At 39.5% G+C, this 17,726-nt stretch overlaps 1 protein-coding gene across 2 annotated transcripts in view; it reads right to left on the minus strand.

Moving 5' to 3' along the window:
• The window catches only part of vps13d (vacuolar protein sorting 13 homolog D), a 45,617-nt gene that overhangs the window by 17,149 nt on the left and 10,742 nt on the right, over positions 1-17,726 (minus strand). Inside the window, exons 20-46 of one of the 2 annotated variants that reach the window (XM_084099911.1) lie at positions 17,531-17,682; positions 16,351-17,433; positions 15,938-16,028; positions 15,722-15,848; positions 15,416-15,596; positions 14,196-14,378; positions 12,442-12,592; positions 12,000-12,210; positions 11,713-11,884; positions 11,174-11,289; positions 10,877-11,089; positions 7,007-7,278; positions 5,967-6,100; positions 5,714-5,869; positions 5,446-5,635; positions 4,765-4,839; positions 4,470-4,667; positions 4,293-4,382; positions 3,688-3,828; positions 3,438-3,563; positions 1,842-1,947; positions 1,610-1,762; positions 1,286-1,421; positions 955-1,002; positions 731-881; positions 421-637; positions 77-324 (exon numbers count right to left, since the gene is read on the minus strand). In XM_084099911.1, coding sequence (XP_083956037.1) covers positions 77-324; positions 421-637; positions 731-881; positions 955-1,002; positions 1,286-1,421; positions 1,610-1,762; positions 1,842-1,947; positions 3,438-3,563; positions 3,688-3,828; positions 4,293-4,382; positions 4,470-4,667; positions 4,765-4,839; positions 5,446-5,635; positions 5,714-5,869; positions 5,967-6,100; positions 7,007-7,278; positions 10,877-11,089; positions 11,174-11,289; positions 11,713-11,884; positions 12,000-12,210; positions 12,442-12,592; positions 14,196-14,378; positions 15,416-15,596; positions 15,722-15,848; positions 15,938-16,028; positions 16,351-17,433; positions 17,531-17,682 — 5,121 coding nt within the window. Of the gene's footprint in view, positions 1-76; positions 325-420; positions 638-730; positions 882-954; positions 1,003-1,285; positions 1,422-1,609; positions 1,763-1,841; positions 1,948-3,437; positions 3,564-3,687; positions 3,829-4,292; positions 4,383-4,469; positions 4,668-4,764; positions 4,840-5,445; positions 5,636-5,713; positions 5,870-5,966; positions 6,101-7,006; positions 7,279-10,876; positions 11,090-11,173; positions 11,290-11,712; positions 11,885-11,999; positions 12,211-12,441; positions 12,593-14,153; positions 14,379-15,415; positions 15,597-15,721; positions 15,849-15,937; positions 16,029-16,350; positions 17,434-17,530; positions 17,683-17,726 lie in introns of both variants that reach the window. The other variant, XM_084099910.1, reaches the window with a different exon arrangement.

Below are 17,726 nucleotides of genomic sequence, written 5' to 3' on the forward strand. Positions count from 1 at the left end.
ATGTGGATTAAAAAAGCAAATAGGTACATTTTCATGTTAAATATGTAAAAGAAATGTAGCATGTACTCCAGTTCACCTAATTCTATATTTTGTGATGTGTCTACAGCATGCAGCACTGCCTCTTTGCCCGGTTTCATGGTTCCCTTGATTGAGGTCCCTTTGATGTAGTAGTTGAGGTCACAGGGAAGGAGGTTGGCCAGCACTAGGGTGGGCAGCAGATAGATGGTGTGACCTGGTTGGCGGTAGATCTGCTTTGTACCTCCCGCCACAGTTTTGGCAGGCTGCTGTTCAGGGTAGTTCTCTTTCTTAATGACGACACAAAACCTTTAAAAAAAAGAAAAAAGAAAAAGAACAAAACGGTTTACAACTCAAGTTTCATTCATCTTTGATATTTTCTTTCTCCTCCCAGCCTGTTTTTACCTGAAGTTGCGTTTGAGTTGTTCATCAAAGTCTGCTGACTGGCACTCTCTCTTGCTGCTGCTGACGTCACCAGGCCGCTCCACAGTAGTCCAATGGATGGGCACCTTACAGAAGAACAACCCTAAGCCTTTAGGTCTTGCCTGAAGCCTCCAAGAGGTCAGATGGAGAGGGATGGCCAAGGCCTCTCCAGGCAGGATGGGTGGCAGGACAACAGGTTCTATAGAAGGTAAACGGTTAAAATAAGATCCATAATAAATAAACACAGGTAAACCATAGCAAACAGCGTGTGTGTGGGTTTGTAGACACTTACTGTCCGGAGCCGAAGGGCTGTCTAGTCGCACTTCCATGGGAACCTCAAGACGATTCTTAACTGTGAGCGCTGACTGCACCGTAATGACCTTACGTGCACTGCCCTCCATAGTGATAGAGAATACCACTCGAACAGGCGGCAAGGCTGAGAACTGAACACAGATTATAGACTGTGTACAAACTCTAGGATAATTTGGTGTAATGGTATGAGGTACAAACACTTACATATACATGAGGGTGTATGATGTTGGTTCTGCTAATTGGGCTGCCAACCTAGAAAAGCCAGGTCATTACATTTTTATGAAGCATCATTTCCATTTTTCATGAACTACTAAAAGATTTTATATCTCAAAATGATCAAATAACGAAAGAAATATTCATAACAAAGACCCATGAGAGAAATCCAAGACTTCAAAATGCATGTAGAGAATCGCTAATATAATGCATTTATGAATCACAAATGATTTTATAGTTCGAATGAAGGTCAAAACTTCCTTCTCCACATAACAAACTACTAAATTTGCACAATTATAAAATGTTTGACCCATTAACTCACAGTGCTCGAGGGGTTGTTTCGATCAGGGGCGGCGTAGCGGAAGAACACTCCAACCTTGTCCACTGACACTGGCTTCACCTGCTCCCAGCCCACAACACGCACCAGCAGTTGGTGGAGTTTCAGCTCATGGGTGTGTCTGAGGTCAGAGCACATTATCAGCAAAGAGATGAAAAGTAAAATCAATGAGGTAATGAGAAGCAAACAGTACAGCAAAAACAAGTAAGCCTCTAAGTCAAAAACATTTCAACATAGACTATCCTGTCCAACATTAGCACATTCAAAGCCTATTGGATTTGCATTTACAAAAGAGACACCCTCCGCTACCTGTGTCTCAGTTTCTCCCGGGCCTCAAACTCAAAAGGGAGCTCCTCCCCTGGCAGCACCTCTCTCCACTGGCTGATGTTGTGCGTATCATCTGTTCCAGGCCCATTCACTTCAGATATGGAGTCGGCACTACTGCTGTGAGATAGTGCCACTCTGTGGACACAGCAGAACCACCATGTATTTTCCCAAAATATAAAATGTAGTTAAATACTGTAGTGTGAGCTCTTCTGACCTGGTTGGTGTGGTAGTAAGAGTAGCAAACCACATAGTGCAGCCAGTATGGTTGCGTAAGGCATAGGGCACGAATGGCTGCCTCCTCTTGGAGAGCTTCATATCCGCTGAAACATGGCATGAATATAAAATCAGCCACAGGTCTCACTCAAGATTGTGAATAATGCCAGCAATATCAGATATTGTGCACCAAAAACATATTTTGGTGGAAAATGAGCTAGAAATGTTCCTCCCTAAGGTATGGCCCAAATTATGCATTAATGGAGATGCCACAGACTATAAATGAAAATTCAGTAACAGTTTCACAACACATTCATAAACTCTGTACCAAGACAGCATGATTTAAAGAAAAATATGGTATCAAACCATTTCACACAAAACATATTTAATATGCATACATGGTAATGGGTTAGGGTCATGGGGTAAATCAGGGGTAAATCATGGGTTAAGGTTAGAAAAAAAAGCCCAGAGAACGATGGTATCCTAAGCTCTACGATACCAAACACAACGGCCTTCTGACTTCTCTAAAGTTGGCTACGCGTCTATGAACTGTACCTCGGGCATGAATCTGCTGCTCAAGACAAGTCAAGCTGGTAGAGCTTCTAGTTCTAAGGTAGGCAAGAGGAAGACCTGACAGCAGAGAGAAAAGGAGAAGAGAGAGACATGCTAGGAGGCTGTAGGAAGAGGAGCGGAGACGCATACGGTCAAAGAGAAGGGTAGAATGAGTTGCACACATCATGGTAGTATATGTTGCGATCTTCTCTAAAAATACAGATAGAACTAATTGTTAGTCACTAATTCAGCATGATATTAAGATTCACATTTAAATTTGTTGTTGATTTTCTGGGTTTAAACTCTGTGAATTGTGTATTTTACAATACATTTATTTGAAGGATTAATTTTCAAACCATTCAACATTCACTTGTCTAAAGCTGAAGTGTGTGATTGTAAAGATGTTAAAAGACTATCCTGCCATCCTAGCTTTGTTCTGTCCTAGCTTAAAATGAAACAACTATAAGCAAATTATTTGTAGGTTGATTTCTCCCGTTTGTCAGACCAGTGACAGACATGGAGAGTGTTTGGAAACCCTGATTAAAAAAAATCTGTATTTTTGCAATTTAGCCTTCGAAAGTTTGAGGTCAGTAGGATTTTTTTTTAAAGAAATTAAACCTTTTTTTCTACAAGGATACATTAAATTAATCAGAAGTGACAGTAATTAATGACAGTAAAAGATTTCTATTACAAATAAATGCTGTTCGTAATCTGAGTATTACGGGTTACATCAGAGTATTACGGGTTGATAAGAAAGGAATAAATAAAACGTTAAAAAATATTACACTTTAAAATATATTAAAATAGAAAACAGTTATTTTAAATTGTAATAATATTTCACATTATTACTGTTTTTACTGTATTAGTTATCAAATAAATGCATTTGTGGCGAGTATAAGAGACAAAGACACTTTTGAACAGTAATCTATATTTGGTGACACTAGTGGTGCCTAAGTTACACACTTCAGCTTTAAAAAATGAAGTATTAGATTTTTTAGACAGGTATGTCACTCCAGTGCAGGTTAAGCAGACGGCTAATACTCACTCTGGGCAAAGGAGGGGGGGTCCACTGATGACCCCATCCAAGACAGAGTGGTGGAGGGCTGTGGCGACTGCTCGTCTTCCTTGCAGTAATCTGCCAACCACGAAGTCTTGGTGGTGCTGTACTGCTCTGTGAGTCAGGACGACAGGCCCGCAGAAGGGTGTCAATATTAACATACCACTTATAAATATGGAAGCAAACAGTTAGAAAAAAGCATGGAGGCCTATGAGTGTGTTTGACCCAGACTATGTACCCAGTAAGACAGAGGTGATGTTGACATCCAGCCTCTGCTTGGCTCGTACTCCGATCTTCAGGCGAGGAGGATGGAGCCGGCCTGCCGCCTGTCGCTGCCAATCCAGGAAACACGGCCAAGGCTCGATGAATGGCTCCCAGCCTGTAGACCAGCAGAGACAAGTGTGTGTGCTTATGAATGTACACAGAAATACATAGTGTAGGGTTTACACTCCATTCACAATTACTTCACAACTCAATGCCTGAAAATTACCTATATGTTTTTTCCTTGAAAATCAGTCATTTGGCACAACAAACGTAAAATGGTCAACATCAAAAAACAGTTTAATATTAATATTTAATATATTTATTCGGCCAGTGTTATTTTAGTACTGTTTATATACTATTATAGTATTTATTATTTTTATATTTTCAATTTTAATTTTAGTTTAAGTTTTAGTAATTTTGTTATGTGCTTTTGTCATTTTTAGGGCCGAACACCGATTTTAGCACCGATGGTGTGAGGACCCTATTGGAATTGCTGTTTATTATAAGGTTTTGTTGTATTAAACGATTGCTACTTTAATTTATTTTTTACATATATAGACACGCATGCCGAGATCTCACCTGAGAGTTCTCTGTTGTAATAATCTCCAGACAGAGTGAAACTAGCCTTGCCTTCCTGCATAGACCCAATCCTCTGGAGAACATAAAGACCTGCGATGGAAGAGAAAAGCCGCTACAGAATTGCCTGCCTACAGTATATGTGACATATGGAGTATCACAGAATGCGGTCATCCTCACGTGAGAAGGTGAGCTCTGCCAGAGGGACGTCACAGTCCAGACAGTCATCGATGAAGCAGATGCACACGCTCTCGGCCTTCACTTCTACTCCAGATAAGGGATGAGCCGAGTGGCTGCTGGAGTCGGAGTCAGCTCGGCTTCGGCTCGACATGATCTCTGCATTCTCCCACAGCCATGTGGCAGCTTGGTCCAACTGACCTATAATTCAACGTACACCAATATAGACAATGCAACACACCATTCTTGGATTCACATGTGTCTTTTGCAATGTTGGTAGACTAGTGCACTGCTGTACCTCTACAGTGAATGAGTGCACGTCTGCAGTCTTCCTTCCTGAACCCAAGGTCCTGTAACCGCTTAAGCTGACCTTCTACAATGAAATATTAGTAAAAAATTCAGCAAAGCTCTTTTCTAAAAACGTCACATATTTACTTGAAGGTGTGTTAATTTTTAGGTGAACCATCCCTTTATGTCATTTCAAACCAATGGAAATCATGCACAATCTAATATGGAATACAGGTGCCTAACCAAATAGTTGGGTTTTTTTAATGATACAAAAAGTCAGCACACTGTTGCTTCCACATAAAGATTATTGAGCTCACCAGAACACTATAATGTGATCTTTCATGTGGCGTCTTTTAAACCAATGACATGACCAAACCAGTCTGAACAATTTGTTCATGACTCGGAAAATGTGGATGTCAGTGTTCTCAGTGCATGATCACAACAAGGCTATCATATGCCTTCAGAAGACTTGGAATATAGCAAATGAACCACTTTTATGAATACTTGTATAGAACTGTTGTTTCCATTTTTAATCTTAAAAGACTCACAATCACTGCAATTGAATGGAAAAGGTAACTAGAAAAAAAAGGAATGGTTTGGAATGACATGAACGTGAGTTAATGACAATATTTTAATATTTTAAAGTATTGAAATAAAAACAATATATATTTTTTTTAATTAGTGAACAAACCCAGTAAAGCCTCAGTCTTGAGCCTGAAGCTGTGCTTTGCGTCTGTACTGGCAGTGGATACTGAACTCTCAGCTTCTGTGGCAGTGTCTGACGGGCTGGTGGATCCTGTGGTGGGAATGGACTTAGCTATTGCAAGGAAAAGCTGCACATCATTGTAGGAAAGACGGATGTCTAGAGCAGGAAACTGGATCTGTGGGGGAAACAAAATCTTGAATTTTGCACTTATGGCTCAATCCTGACCTGTGGTTTAATTCAACTCAGTACTGACCTCCAAGAGAGGTGGAAAGTCCGCTATGTTGAAGGCATCTAGGAGCCCTGAACTGCTCTGGTACGTTGGGCTTCCACAGAGCTCCAGTTGCACATTGACAGGATCAATGATGGACAAAGCTGTTTCCTGCTCACTGCCCAGCCGACATGAGAATACCTAAACAGGTATAAAGAAATTAAAGATCAAACAATCAAAACAACGCTTTCTTTTATGTCATGGATATTGTAAAATCACAGATGTCCAGGGCAATTACCTCAATGCCTGCTAAGCTGCCAGAGAAAGGCCTGTCCAGAAGTCGAGGCTTGTATGTCAGCACAGTAGTGCCTTTCAAAATGATAGCGTTGGTGTCCAAACATGAAGAATCTTCAACAACCACAAACTCTGTCCCTGGAGGGGAAAAAAATACTTATTTAAGCTTCCATTCTATGTAATATTTCTAATCTATCTATCTATCTATCTATCTATCTATCTATCTATCTATCTATCTATCTATCTATCTATCCATCTATCCATCTATCCATCCATCCATCCATCCATCCATCCATCCATCCATCCATCCATCAAAACTACTAAACTAAAACTTAACCTATAAACTTAAAACCTTCAAACTTAAAGCTGTTAAAAGTACTTCAAATTTTCTGGCTAGGCTTTCTCAAGCCAACATCAAAGTTTGTCTACAAACTGTTTAATGTAGTTTAATACTTTTATTCAGCAGGATTCCAAAAAAAAATATATATATTATCAAGGTTTCTACAAAATATTAAGCAGCACAACCGTTTTCAACATTGATAATAATTCAAATGTTTGTTTGTTTTTTTAGCAGAAAATAGGCATATTAGAATGATTTCTGCAGGATCATTTGACACAGAAGACTGGAGTAATGATGCTGAAAATTCAGGATTATTGAATTTATTATTTATTAAATGTAATTATTGAATCACAGGATTATTTTAATATTGTAATAATATAATATTATATTATCATAATATACTTTTAAAGGCAAATAAATTAAGCGGAGCATAAGAGACTTATTTAAAAAACATTAAAATAATCTTACCAAACCCAAACTTTTAAACAGTAATGTATATACTTTATTATACTTTTTTTTTTATTGAAATAATTTGTGTTTTTATAAATGATAACATATAGCTGCTTTTATGTTTTAGGAAGGAGGTCCTTCACAAGCAAATCTGGAGGATTCAAATTTTTCCTTCCCATCAAAAAGTCTGAAATGTCCCAATGTAATTCCTAAATCTGCCTTTAGAAAGTAACACAATATTGTTAAGATGTTACCTGTCACATTGAGTTTGACCTCCAGGTATTTATCTTGAATGACCGGCACAGTGGATCGCTTAGTGACCACGCCACTCTTAACAGTTTTGGGCATGACAGCTGCTGTGCTGCCTTGGTCACTGCTGCCACTTGGCCAGCGCTGGTGGGTAGGCGCTGCTTCTTTTTCCACAGGCATCTGCAAAAAATCCCTCACCATCTGCAGCCAATCAAAAATGAGGAAAACTCGCAGATTGTTTAAAACCACAGTGAAGCATGAGGAGTCCCGCGTAGATCTGTGAGACAGAGAGAATATGGAGTAGAAAAAGCAATCTTCAGATGATAATAATAATAATTTGTTAAATTTATATATCAGTCTTCTGGATACTCAAAGCGCTTTACATAATGGAAGGGAGGAATCTCCTCAACCACTACCAATGTGCAGCATCCACCTGGATGATGCGACAGAGTGATGAAGCCAATCATACATACATATATATATATATATATATATATATATATATATATATATATACACATATATACATACATACATACATATATATATATATATATATATATATATATATATATATATATATATATATATATACAGAGTGAGGAAAATAAGTATTTGAACACCCTGCTATTTTGTAAGTTCTCCCACTTAGAAATCATGGAGGGGTCTGAAATTGTTATCGTAGGTGCATGTCCACTGTGAGAGACATAATCTAAAAAAAAAAATCCAGAAATCACAATGTATGATTTTTTTACTATTTATTTGTATGATACAGCTGCAAATAAGTATTTGAACACCTGAGAAAATCAATGTTAATATTTGGTACAGTAGCCTTTGTTTGCAATTACAGAGGTCAAACGTTTCCTGTAGTTTTTCACCAGGTTTGCACACACTGCAGGAGGGATTTTGGCCCACTCCTCCACACAGACCTTCTCTAGATCAGTCAGGTTTCTGGGCTGTCGCTGAGAAACACGGAGTTTGAGCTCCCTCCAAAGATTCTCTATTGGGTTTAGGTCTGGAGACTGGCTAGGCCACGCCAGAACCTTGATATGCTTCTTACAGAGCCACTCCTTGGTTATCCTGGCTGTGTGCTTTGGGTCATTGTCATGTTGGAAGACCCAGCCTCGACCCATCTTCAATGCTCTAACTGAGGGAAGGAGGTTGTTCCCCAAAATCTCGCAATACATGGCCCCGGTCATCCTCTCCTTAATACAGTGCAGTCGCCCTGTCCCATGTGCAGAAAAACACCCCCAAAGCATGATGCTACCACCCCCATGCTTCACAGTAGGGATGGTGTTCTTGGGATGGTACTCATCATTCTTCTTCCTCCAAACACGTTTAGTGGAATTATGACCAAAAAGTTCTATTTTGGTCTCATCTGACCACATGACTTTCTCCCATGACTCCTCTGGATCATCCAAATGGTCATTGGCAAACTTAAGACGGGCCTTGACATGTGCTGGTTTAAGCAGGGGAACCTTCCGTGCCATGCATGATTTCAAACCATGACGTCTTAGTGTATTACCAACAGTAACCTTGGAAACGGTGGTCCCAGCTCTTTTCAGGTCATTGACCAGCTCCTCCCGTGTAGTTCTGGGCTGATTTCTCACCTTTCTTAGGATCATTAGCCACGTTTCCACTATCGGGCCAGGGCCAGGCCGTGCTAGTGCGTGCCAGGGCCAGTCGCGTTTCCACTGTCACTTCCGGGGCTTGATCGGGGCTTACTCAGGGCCAACGGCCAGGATTTCTGGCCCGTCGAATACCTTGGGCCAAAGCGGGCCAGCTCGGGCTAGAGGAGTGGTTACGAACAGAGGCGGAGTTCACCTGAGTCGGGAGACGGCAGCGCCAGATGATTCTGTAAGCATTAAAGACTTTTAAAATAATTTAACTCGCGTTCATGTTTGAATGCCTTCTGTTTGTGATGCAAAAGACTATGCGCGCTAACCATTGCCATAGTAAACGCTTGAAGATAAGCATAGTAAAAAAACATAGTGAACGCTTGAAGAAATCAGACCAATCATAAAGGCTATCACAGTCATGTTTTTATTTTATCTGTCAGTAGCCTACGTCTCGTCTCTTTATACCGGACTATCATAAAATAAAGCAACTTTTTTTTCGGGAGCTTCCTGTTTCTCTGACTGAAAATATCTGTATGGGAGTCGAGAGAGTGCTAAAGCTCCTCAGGTCGTATTTTTGGTGGCATATATTTGTAGAAATTATCATTCTTTCTAAATGTGATGTAAATATGTCCTGTAACTACCAGATAAACAGAAACAGACACGACTGAAGAAGTAAGTCTGTCCTCTACCTCCTCTTTCTTTTGTGAAATAGACCTAACGGTCATTTATTTCTGAGTGACTAATGTGCAATTTTGACATAAATTAATTAATTATGATCAGTGTATCACTTTTTATTGTAAACCTGTGGTAAAACATCGATGCTTGGGTTTTAAATATTCAAGTAAACAACAAAAATGCCAGCAAACGGCCGCTTTTATCATGTTTGTTTTCAACGCTGTTTCCAGTGATTTCTGATTAGTTTTCTGATAAAACTTCTATTTGTTGGTGAAATGATGGGTTAGTGTGACGTTGTTCCAGAGAGGCGTGTTACGGGCGTGTTTTAGTGAAGCGCTGTGGAACTTCTGGCCCGACAGTGGAAACGCAGGCCCGGTGCTATTAGCCCGAGGCTATTAGCCCGGCATGGCCCGTTTAAAGCCCTGGCTCGCACTGGCCCGACAGTGGAAACGCGGCTATTGAGACCCCACGAGGTGAGATCTTGCATGGAGCCCCAGTCCGAGGGAGATTGACAGTCATGTTTAGCTTCTTCCATTTTCTAATGATTGCTCCAACAGTGGACCTTTTTTCACCAAGCTGCTTGGCAATTTCCCCGTAGCCCTTTCCAGCCTTTGGAGGTGTACAATTTTGTCTCTAGTGTCTTTGGACAGCTCTTTGGTCTTGGCCATGTTAGTAGTTGGATTCTTACTGATTGTATGGGGTGGACAGGTGTCTTTATGCAGCTAACGACCTCAAACAGGTGCATCTAATTTAGGATAATAAATGGAGTGGAGGTGGACATTTTAAAGGCAGACTAACAGGTCTTTGAGGGTCAGAATTCTAGCTGATAGACAGGTGTTCAAATACTTATTTGCAGCTGTATCATACAAATAAATAGTTAAAAAATCATATATTGTGATTTCTGGATTTTTTTTTTTTTGATTATGTCTCTCACAGTGGACATGCACCTACGATGACAATTTCAGACCCCTCCATGATTTCCAAGTGGGAGAACTTGCAAAATAGCAGGGTGTTCAAATACTTATTTTCCTCACTGTATATATATATATATTACATATTATATACATATATATATATATACATATATATATACACATATATATATATATATATATATATATATACATATATACACATATATATATACATATATATATACATATATATATATATACATATATATATATATACACATATATATATATATGGGGATGATTAGGAGGCCATGATGATGGACAGAGGCCAATGGGCAAATTTGGCCAGGATTTTTTTTCTTTGAAGGACAAGTCAGGACCTTGGTTTAACGTCTCATTCTAAGGGCCGTGCTTTTTGACGGTACAGTGTCCCCATCACTATACTGGGGCGTTACTGCAGGACCCACACAGACAAACACCTTCACTAACGCCTCTTCCAGCAGCAACCTAGTTTTCCCAGGATGTCTCCCATCCAGGCACTGATAAGGCTCAACCCTGCTTAGCTATAGTGGGCAACCAGTCTTGGGCTACACGGTGATAGCTGCTGACCAATGGAATGCTGACCAATGGAATGCATTTAAATATAATTTTAGTAGTGGGCCCAGACCTGTAATGTAGCTCCAGCTGCAGAGAGGCTCGGTTGGTGCCTGTCCTGGATGGCTGCAGAACGCAGTCAAACACATTGTGTTTTCCTTCTGTTGGTCCACTGCACCCAGTGAATCGAGTGTCATGGGCCAGGAGTGAATGGGACACTAGGTTCACAGATTTGGAGCTATTAGAGAAACTCTCAAACAGGAGCTTAGATTTCATAAAGTCAAACCTAGTGGGAGAGAAAGAGTAATTATACTTTTTATCTATAAAAAAAAAGTGCAAAGAAATAAAACATTTTGAACAAATGATGTACCTGGCCAAGGAGCGGTTATGACCTGTGGATTTAGGGTTGTCTAGTAACTCCAGACTGACGTCCTTCATGTCCACCAGAAGAGACAGGGATGTGTACACATCACCACTTAACACGGTCTGCATGAATACACTTCCATTAATACACTGTCCAGGCCTACAAAGCCTGCAAATTAATTCCTTTTTTCCCTAATTCTTATCTTTATTTTAATTATTGCATTTTGGGGCTTTTGCCTTTATTATAGAAGACGGGACAGTCTATTGACAATTTGATTTATAAACAAATTAGCCATTCTTCAAATTGCAATTTATAACAGGGATCAGCAATATTTGTGACAGTATGGGCCTTTTCAATTTTTTCTTGTTAATCACTGTTCCACTGTTTTGAAACCCTTAGTGGTAATTTTGTATTTATATCACGCATTGTTCTAAAAGCCAAAAAGTCACATGACAAACAATTGCATGTTATAAATTTGAACCATAAAAACTGTTCATAATTTAAACAAAAAAAACTAAACAGGAAAGCTGCTGTAATAAGCTTACATAGGTGCTGGGATCTTGGAGATTGTAAGGTCTGAGGAACTCCTCCACAGGCTCTCCCAGATTGTGATCCAAGAGTCCGCGGATCAGCTGATATCTCTCCAGGTCCAGGGAGCAGTGTACAGAAGACAGACTACCATGGATGGACATGTCTGGGACAGCATGACTTAGTTCCCTGAGACAATGAGAAAATGAAATACATGTTATTAACAAAGACAAAGGAAACCTAAACTGGGAGTATTTTCGATTAAGGCAGGAAAGCTTAGGCTTCATAAGGACAATTGACTGACTTGTCAAGGTTGCGCTCAACTTTCAGCTTTAGACGGCAGCGCTCCTTTAGCAGGCTCTCTCCACTTCTACATACTGAGTAGGATGGGAAGACCAAGTCTGTTTCCAGATGCTTCCCAACACTGTCCCATGGCTCACAGGGCATCCGCTCTGCTGCAAATATGTCCATCTCCTGAAGGTCCAGAGCTATACAGTCCAGCAGACACACATGATCTGTAATAAAAGGACAAGTCAATTATCACACAAGTTTGGGTAAATATAAACACCCGAGTCCAGAAAAATGAGTCCACTGATAAAAATGTTTTTAGCATTTAAGTTAGGGATAACTTCAGAATTACAACACTTGAGTGCCACCAATCTGCTTTGAGATCAGGTTCACCCTATTTATACATATTGAAAAATTTGTTTCCCACAATAAGTGCATTCCAGATTCTGGGTGCTGACCTAGACTTGAAGGCACATCTGCTTCTGGGATGCATCCAAGGCTGGGCTGGGGTTTGCCTAGGATAAATCCAGAAGCTGTGCTGGAACTTGAAGACTTTTTTTCCCTAGCCTTCCCAGTATCAGACGCAGACTGGGCATCTTTCACTCGATCCTTCAGAAACGATTACAGTGTTAAAAAACATATATACAGTATAACATACATATAAAAAACGTATATATATTATTTCCAAAAAATGCATCCAAAACATTAATTGTTCTTTAAAAAATCAGTATAGAAATTAGAACTGCACAATATATCGAAATTATCAAAATATCGCAAAGCATATATCGCAATATGCATATCGCAACAGCTTGCAATAACTGGGGTCATGAACAAAAGACAAAGAGAAAATCACTCACTGCTCTTGGCTGAATAACTTCTGTAGCTTTAATAAGAATCAGTAGCCTATATATTTAATTCATACAGTGAAAACTAAGCAGTGTTTATTTTTACATTTGATTATTCAGTTTCTGCTGTTAAATAAACCTAATGTAGGCCTACCTGAAACCCTAAACCCTGTGGTTTACACTGATGTTAAAATAACACTTCTGCTACAGTAAAACACTGCTGTTCACTTTCAGAAGTTGTAGGGATGTTTTCTTGTCACAAAAAGAATGTGAAACACGTATGTAGGTTATATAATTTTAAATATATTTTAAAGATAAATATATTTAAGTTTATTTTACACACTTTAAGCATTATCGTATCGCATATCGAATATCGCATTATTTAATGAGTTATCGCATATCGCATTTTTCTTCAATATCGTGCAGCTCTAATAGAAATTTTAATTGGAAAGAAAACAGAGGAAAAACAACATTATGGTCTTAAAATATAGAAATTGAAAAGATAATAGCAAAACTTTGAGCCTAGTTCAGTGTGCACTGCAGCCAAAATACTGAGTTCACCCAGAAATGATTCAAATTCATTCACAAGAAAAATTATTTATTATTTACTTTTTCTTGTCATTCCAAAATAATAAAATGAGTTTATGTTCACATGGATCTTTGCCATTCAATCACAAAAATATCAGTATATAGGTTTAGAATTTCATAAGAATGAATAAATAATTACGTAATTTTTGGGTGACAACTGTATTAAAATTTCATTGCATTTCCTACAGACTATGCTAAAATGGAATTTACTCAATGTGAAACTGTTCTTATCGGTCAAGAAAACAAGTAAAGAGAGAAGGAACACCATCTTATTACCCAATAAGAAACACACATCAGATTAGCATGCCCTGATGATACCTTATAATGTGAGGGATCCTTGTATGAATTAGCATGCAAAATCAAATTCTTGATTGAGAAAAAAAAAAAAGGATGAGATGAGATGAGATGATTGTTAATGTTCATAAACTGTTAATTTAGGTCTGATATTCCCACAAACTGTACACAACCACACAGGGGTTAAATTAAACCTAAATAAATTAAATTTTACTGGAAAACTGTGACCTTAACCATGCACAATAAAGAATGGGACTACATCCATGAAGCACTTTCCTCAATTCGTTTTTGAAAGATACAATTTGCTATCCCCCCCACCCCCCTGCTTTTCCCTTAATGAAATCATTATCAGACTGCAGCAAACAGTAAAATGCTCCTTAAATGCATCCCACAGCTGCAGAGTGGTGATGTAGTGTACACTATATGGGGATGGTAGGACTCACCAGAGAGGGGAAAAAGGTATGTGCCATTGTAAGTTTCTCTACCTTATCTCTAAGAGAGAAGGTGCCATGAGAGCCAGCAGGCAGGAAACTGTTACGAACTCGGAGTTGGCCTAGGTTGGCCACTATGAGGCGTTTAGAGTGGGAGCTCTCTGGGATCAAGAGGACAGGAGCACCTGCCTCAATGTCCAGCAGCACACGAGCAGCTCGCTGTGGGCGATCACGCACCTGTAGGGTAGAAAGTGAATTTTAAACAATCCCCTTTAAAGGTCACTACAATGTCATGACTGCCATTATATGAAAGTACATAGCATGACTTTTGTGTTCATCAAGTTCATTTCACTTTGGTTTTATATAACAAATAGCAGTTCACTTCTAGATTCACTTTAGCCACAAGACAGAATCAAGTGTAGTTAATTACTAAATATGATAATTAATGTCTTTGAAATGAAATATAACTTTATATTACCAACACACTAATAATGCTTATCAAGGTGACAGCTATGTTATTTTAAACTGCATAATAACATTTTACTGTAAAAGCTAAAATGGTCAAATGAAACATGTTTTTAATTTGCAAGCTAACATCTTAGCCAACTATCTTAGCACAGCACTAACTGGTTAAAAAAAATGATATATATAATAATAATAATAATAATAATAAAAAATAAAATAAAAATCCAGATTTTGTTCAGCTTGAACAAGATTACATGATAGCATGCTATGTTATCTAATAAACCCAGATCTGCACCAAAACCTGTGAAACCTCATTGAACCTAGAGATCTGGGTATTACAACATGTTATATATAGATGCAAATATTGGTGCCTTTCTTAATGCAAAGTGTAAAAGAAAAAAGAATGCGAGCATGACAGCATAGTGTCCTAATGGGTAACTGCTGATCTCGAGCCAGTGGTATGTAAGAAGGGATTAAGAAAGGACAGACAGCTCAGTGACGAGCCTCATCACCAGTGTCTCCAGTTTGAAAGAAATGAGTGTTGACAACTCCTTGTTTAACTCTATCTCGTCTCTGCAGGGAAGGATTGAGGGCAGCCACAGCCAGCTGATCACTCAAATGGCAAGCGGTTATGTGAGCAAAACTGGCTGGTCTGTTTTCCCTGGCATGTATGCATCATTTACACTAGGTTGTACAGAAGCACACATGAGGAGGGGAAAAGTAAATAATTAAGGGTGCTATCTCAACATTTCAACTTATTCTGTCTAAAGGTTACCACTAAACAAACAGAATTAAAGTAGTCCACTTACTGCCTGACCCTCAACGGCAGCTCTCTGCCTGCCCAGGACATCCTGTAGCTGTGTGAAGTGTTGGATAAAGGCCACCACCTCGGCCTGGAAGCGCTGAGTATGGACATACTGTACTGAGGCCATCTGAAGAGATACCTTCATATCATATTCTCGCTGCAAGCAGGGGTCAGGTTCTCCATACCTGGAGATAGAGGCAATGTCAAAACTAAATCAGACACATAAAATGTGAAAATGTGTAACATTAGGTTACTTGTGTAACCCTGGTTCAATATGCATTAATTAAATTAAATAAACGTGAGAAAATACTTGTGTATGTTGTAGACAAGGGCCTCTCCACCACGCGTTGTGAAACGCTCTCTGTATAGGTCCCCGTGGGGTGTCAAATCACTCAGTGACAAAGTTCCCAGACTTCCTTGCAATGCTAGATCTCCATCTGAAAGTGCCATATAAATTTAGCAAATGTAAATTTTCTGAAAAATCCTTTTTTACGATTTTAACAAATTTCATCATACTTATACACACCAATCATTTCCATATGTGTAAACAGTTTAGAGACACTAGCTTTAGCAAGCTCATTGGTCTTCTTCCTCAGGACCAGTGATAACGAGTGAACCTGTGAAGGAAGTCATTTTTAAAGATTATACAGTAGTGCAATAGTTCCGCAAGTAAAAACTACATTCATTTTTTCCATAAGGAAACTTTTTAACAAAAACATATACATCTTTAAAGGCAGACCTACTATGCGTTCCACGGTTGTGAATGGAAAAAATACTTCCGGGACCAACATCACTGAAAAACTGGGCGGGCACTAATTCACTCTATACTGCCCATCATTTTTTTAATGTAGGAAAATATATTTTGTTTTATAAATGTACTTTCTAAAACATTTATTAATTTATATAATTATTATTATGTCTTGCATTATTCTACTGTACCTTTAAATCTAGCTTTGTATTGACCCTTTCCTCAATCTCTGGATACAACTCTACAAGATCGCTGAGGTCACTATTTTCCACTGAGAGTTCAGGTATAGGCTGAGGTGTGGTGGTAGGCACTTTCAGCGCATGGTTATTAGCAGTAGAGCCAATGCCAAAGAAGTCTAGAATCATGACCCAGGTTTGCAGCGTGATGAGAATATCAAGGCAGTTGAAGTCCACGTCCACACTACGGCCAATGCTGCCATACCGCGTTTTAAACTCAGGGTGCCGCCTATCAACCATTAGCACGTTTATATGTACCAAAGAGTCATCAAAGTCTGACCGTGGGTGTGGAGACGGAGTTTGGCGGGATGGGGATGGAGGAGGGGTGCTGGGGCACTCTGCAGCCTTTTTGCTCTTTCGACTGGATGCAGATGGTGTACTGGGGTGCCTCTGATAGAACTGGAAAACATTCTGTGCCTCTTCAAATTGTGCTGGAAGAGAGCGTGACATTTCTGGGTACGGAACATTGGACGTTATTGGGCACGACTGTGACAGGTATTCCTTTGGACTGAAGGTGGAGGGCTTTGGAGCCCCTCTGGATACCATGAGGTGTTTGTACTTTGATTCAGGGTTTGGCTCTAGTAGGTCTTCCATTAACAATGAGTGAAGGGCTAGTTGGATGGAGACTGAATGGGGATGATCTTTGGTGAAGTCTCCCTCCAGGTCTTGAAAGCGGAGACTAACCAACCCTTGAGATCCTTGGCTAAGGTCTCCGCTCAACTGCACTTCCAGCTCAGAGACCCGAAAGATGGCCTTCACTTCGGTAAAAGAAGGAGGCTGGAGAGGGGGGCTCTCGTTTTGCAGCGGAAGTGTTGCTGAAAAGGATGGTGACAATGAGGAGTAAGGAAAGCCAACATGAGGAGGGTCACGGGCAAAGAGCCCACCTTGCAGATCAGGGAAGCGATGCGGTTTAGTGGAAGAGGGTGTAGGAGGTGGTGGTGTAGGGGGCTGACTTGGTGTTACTCGCTGATCTTCAATGAAGGACAGATTATCGAGAGTTTGAAGGACCTGCTCATACACAGACTTGCAGAGACACACCTGAGAAAAAATATGACAACTTAAAATTCTGGAATTTATATATGATAAATCAAGATAAATGAATAAAATTATGCTATGCATTATAATAGTGCTTTACCTGGACAGCATTAACAAATCTGCCTTCCACTCTCATTAGCCCAGTGCTCTGGTAAGGTTCTTCACATGACAAAAAGGTAAAGTGTGAATTTTCATCAACAGGGACTTTCTCGACAGTGAGCTTGATGGTGGCATCTTTTAAAATATGAAATGCTAAAAGGAGGAATAGACATAAAGATGTTGAAATGTGCCATGAA

This window comes from Abramis brama (genome assembly GCF_963993115.1).
Source record: "Abramis brama genome assembly, chromosome: 22".
Taxonomy (NCBI): Eukaryota; Metazoa; Chordata; class Actinopteri; order Cypriniformes; family Leuciscidae; genus Abramis; species Abramis brama.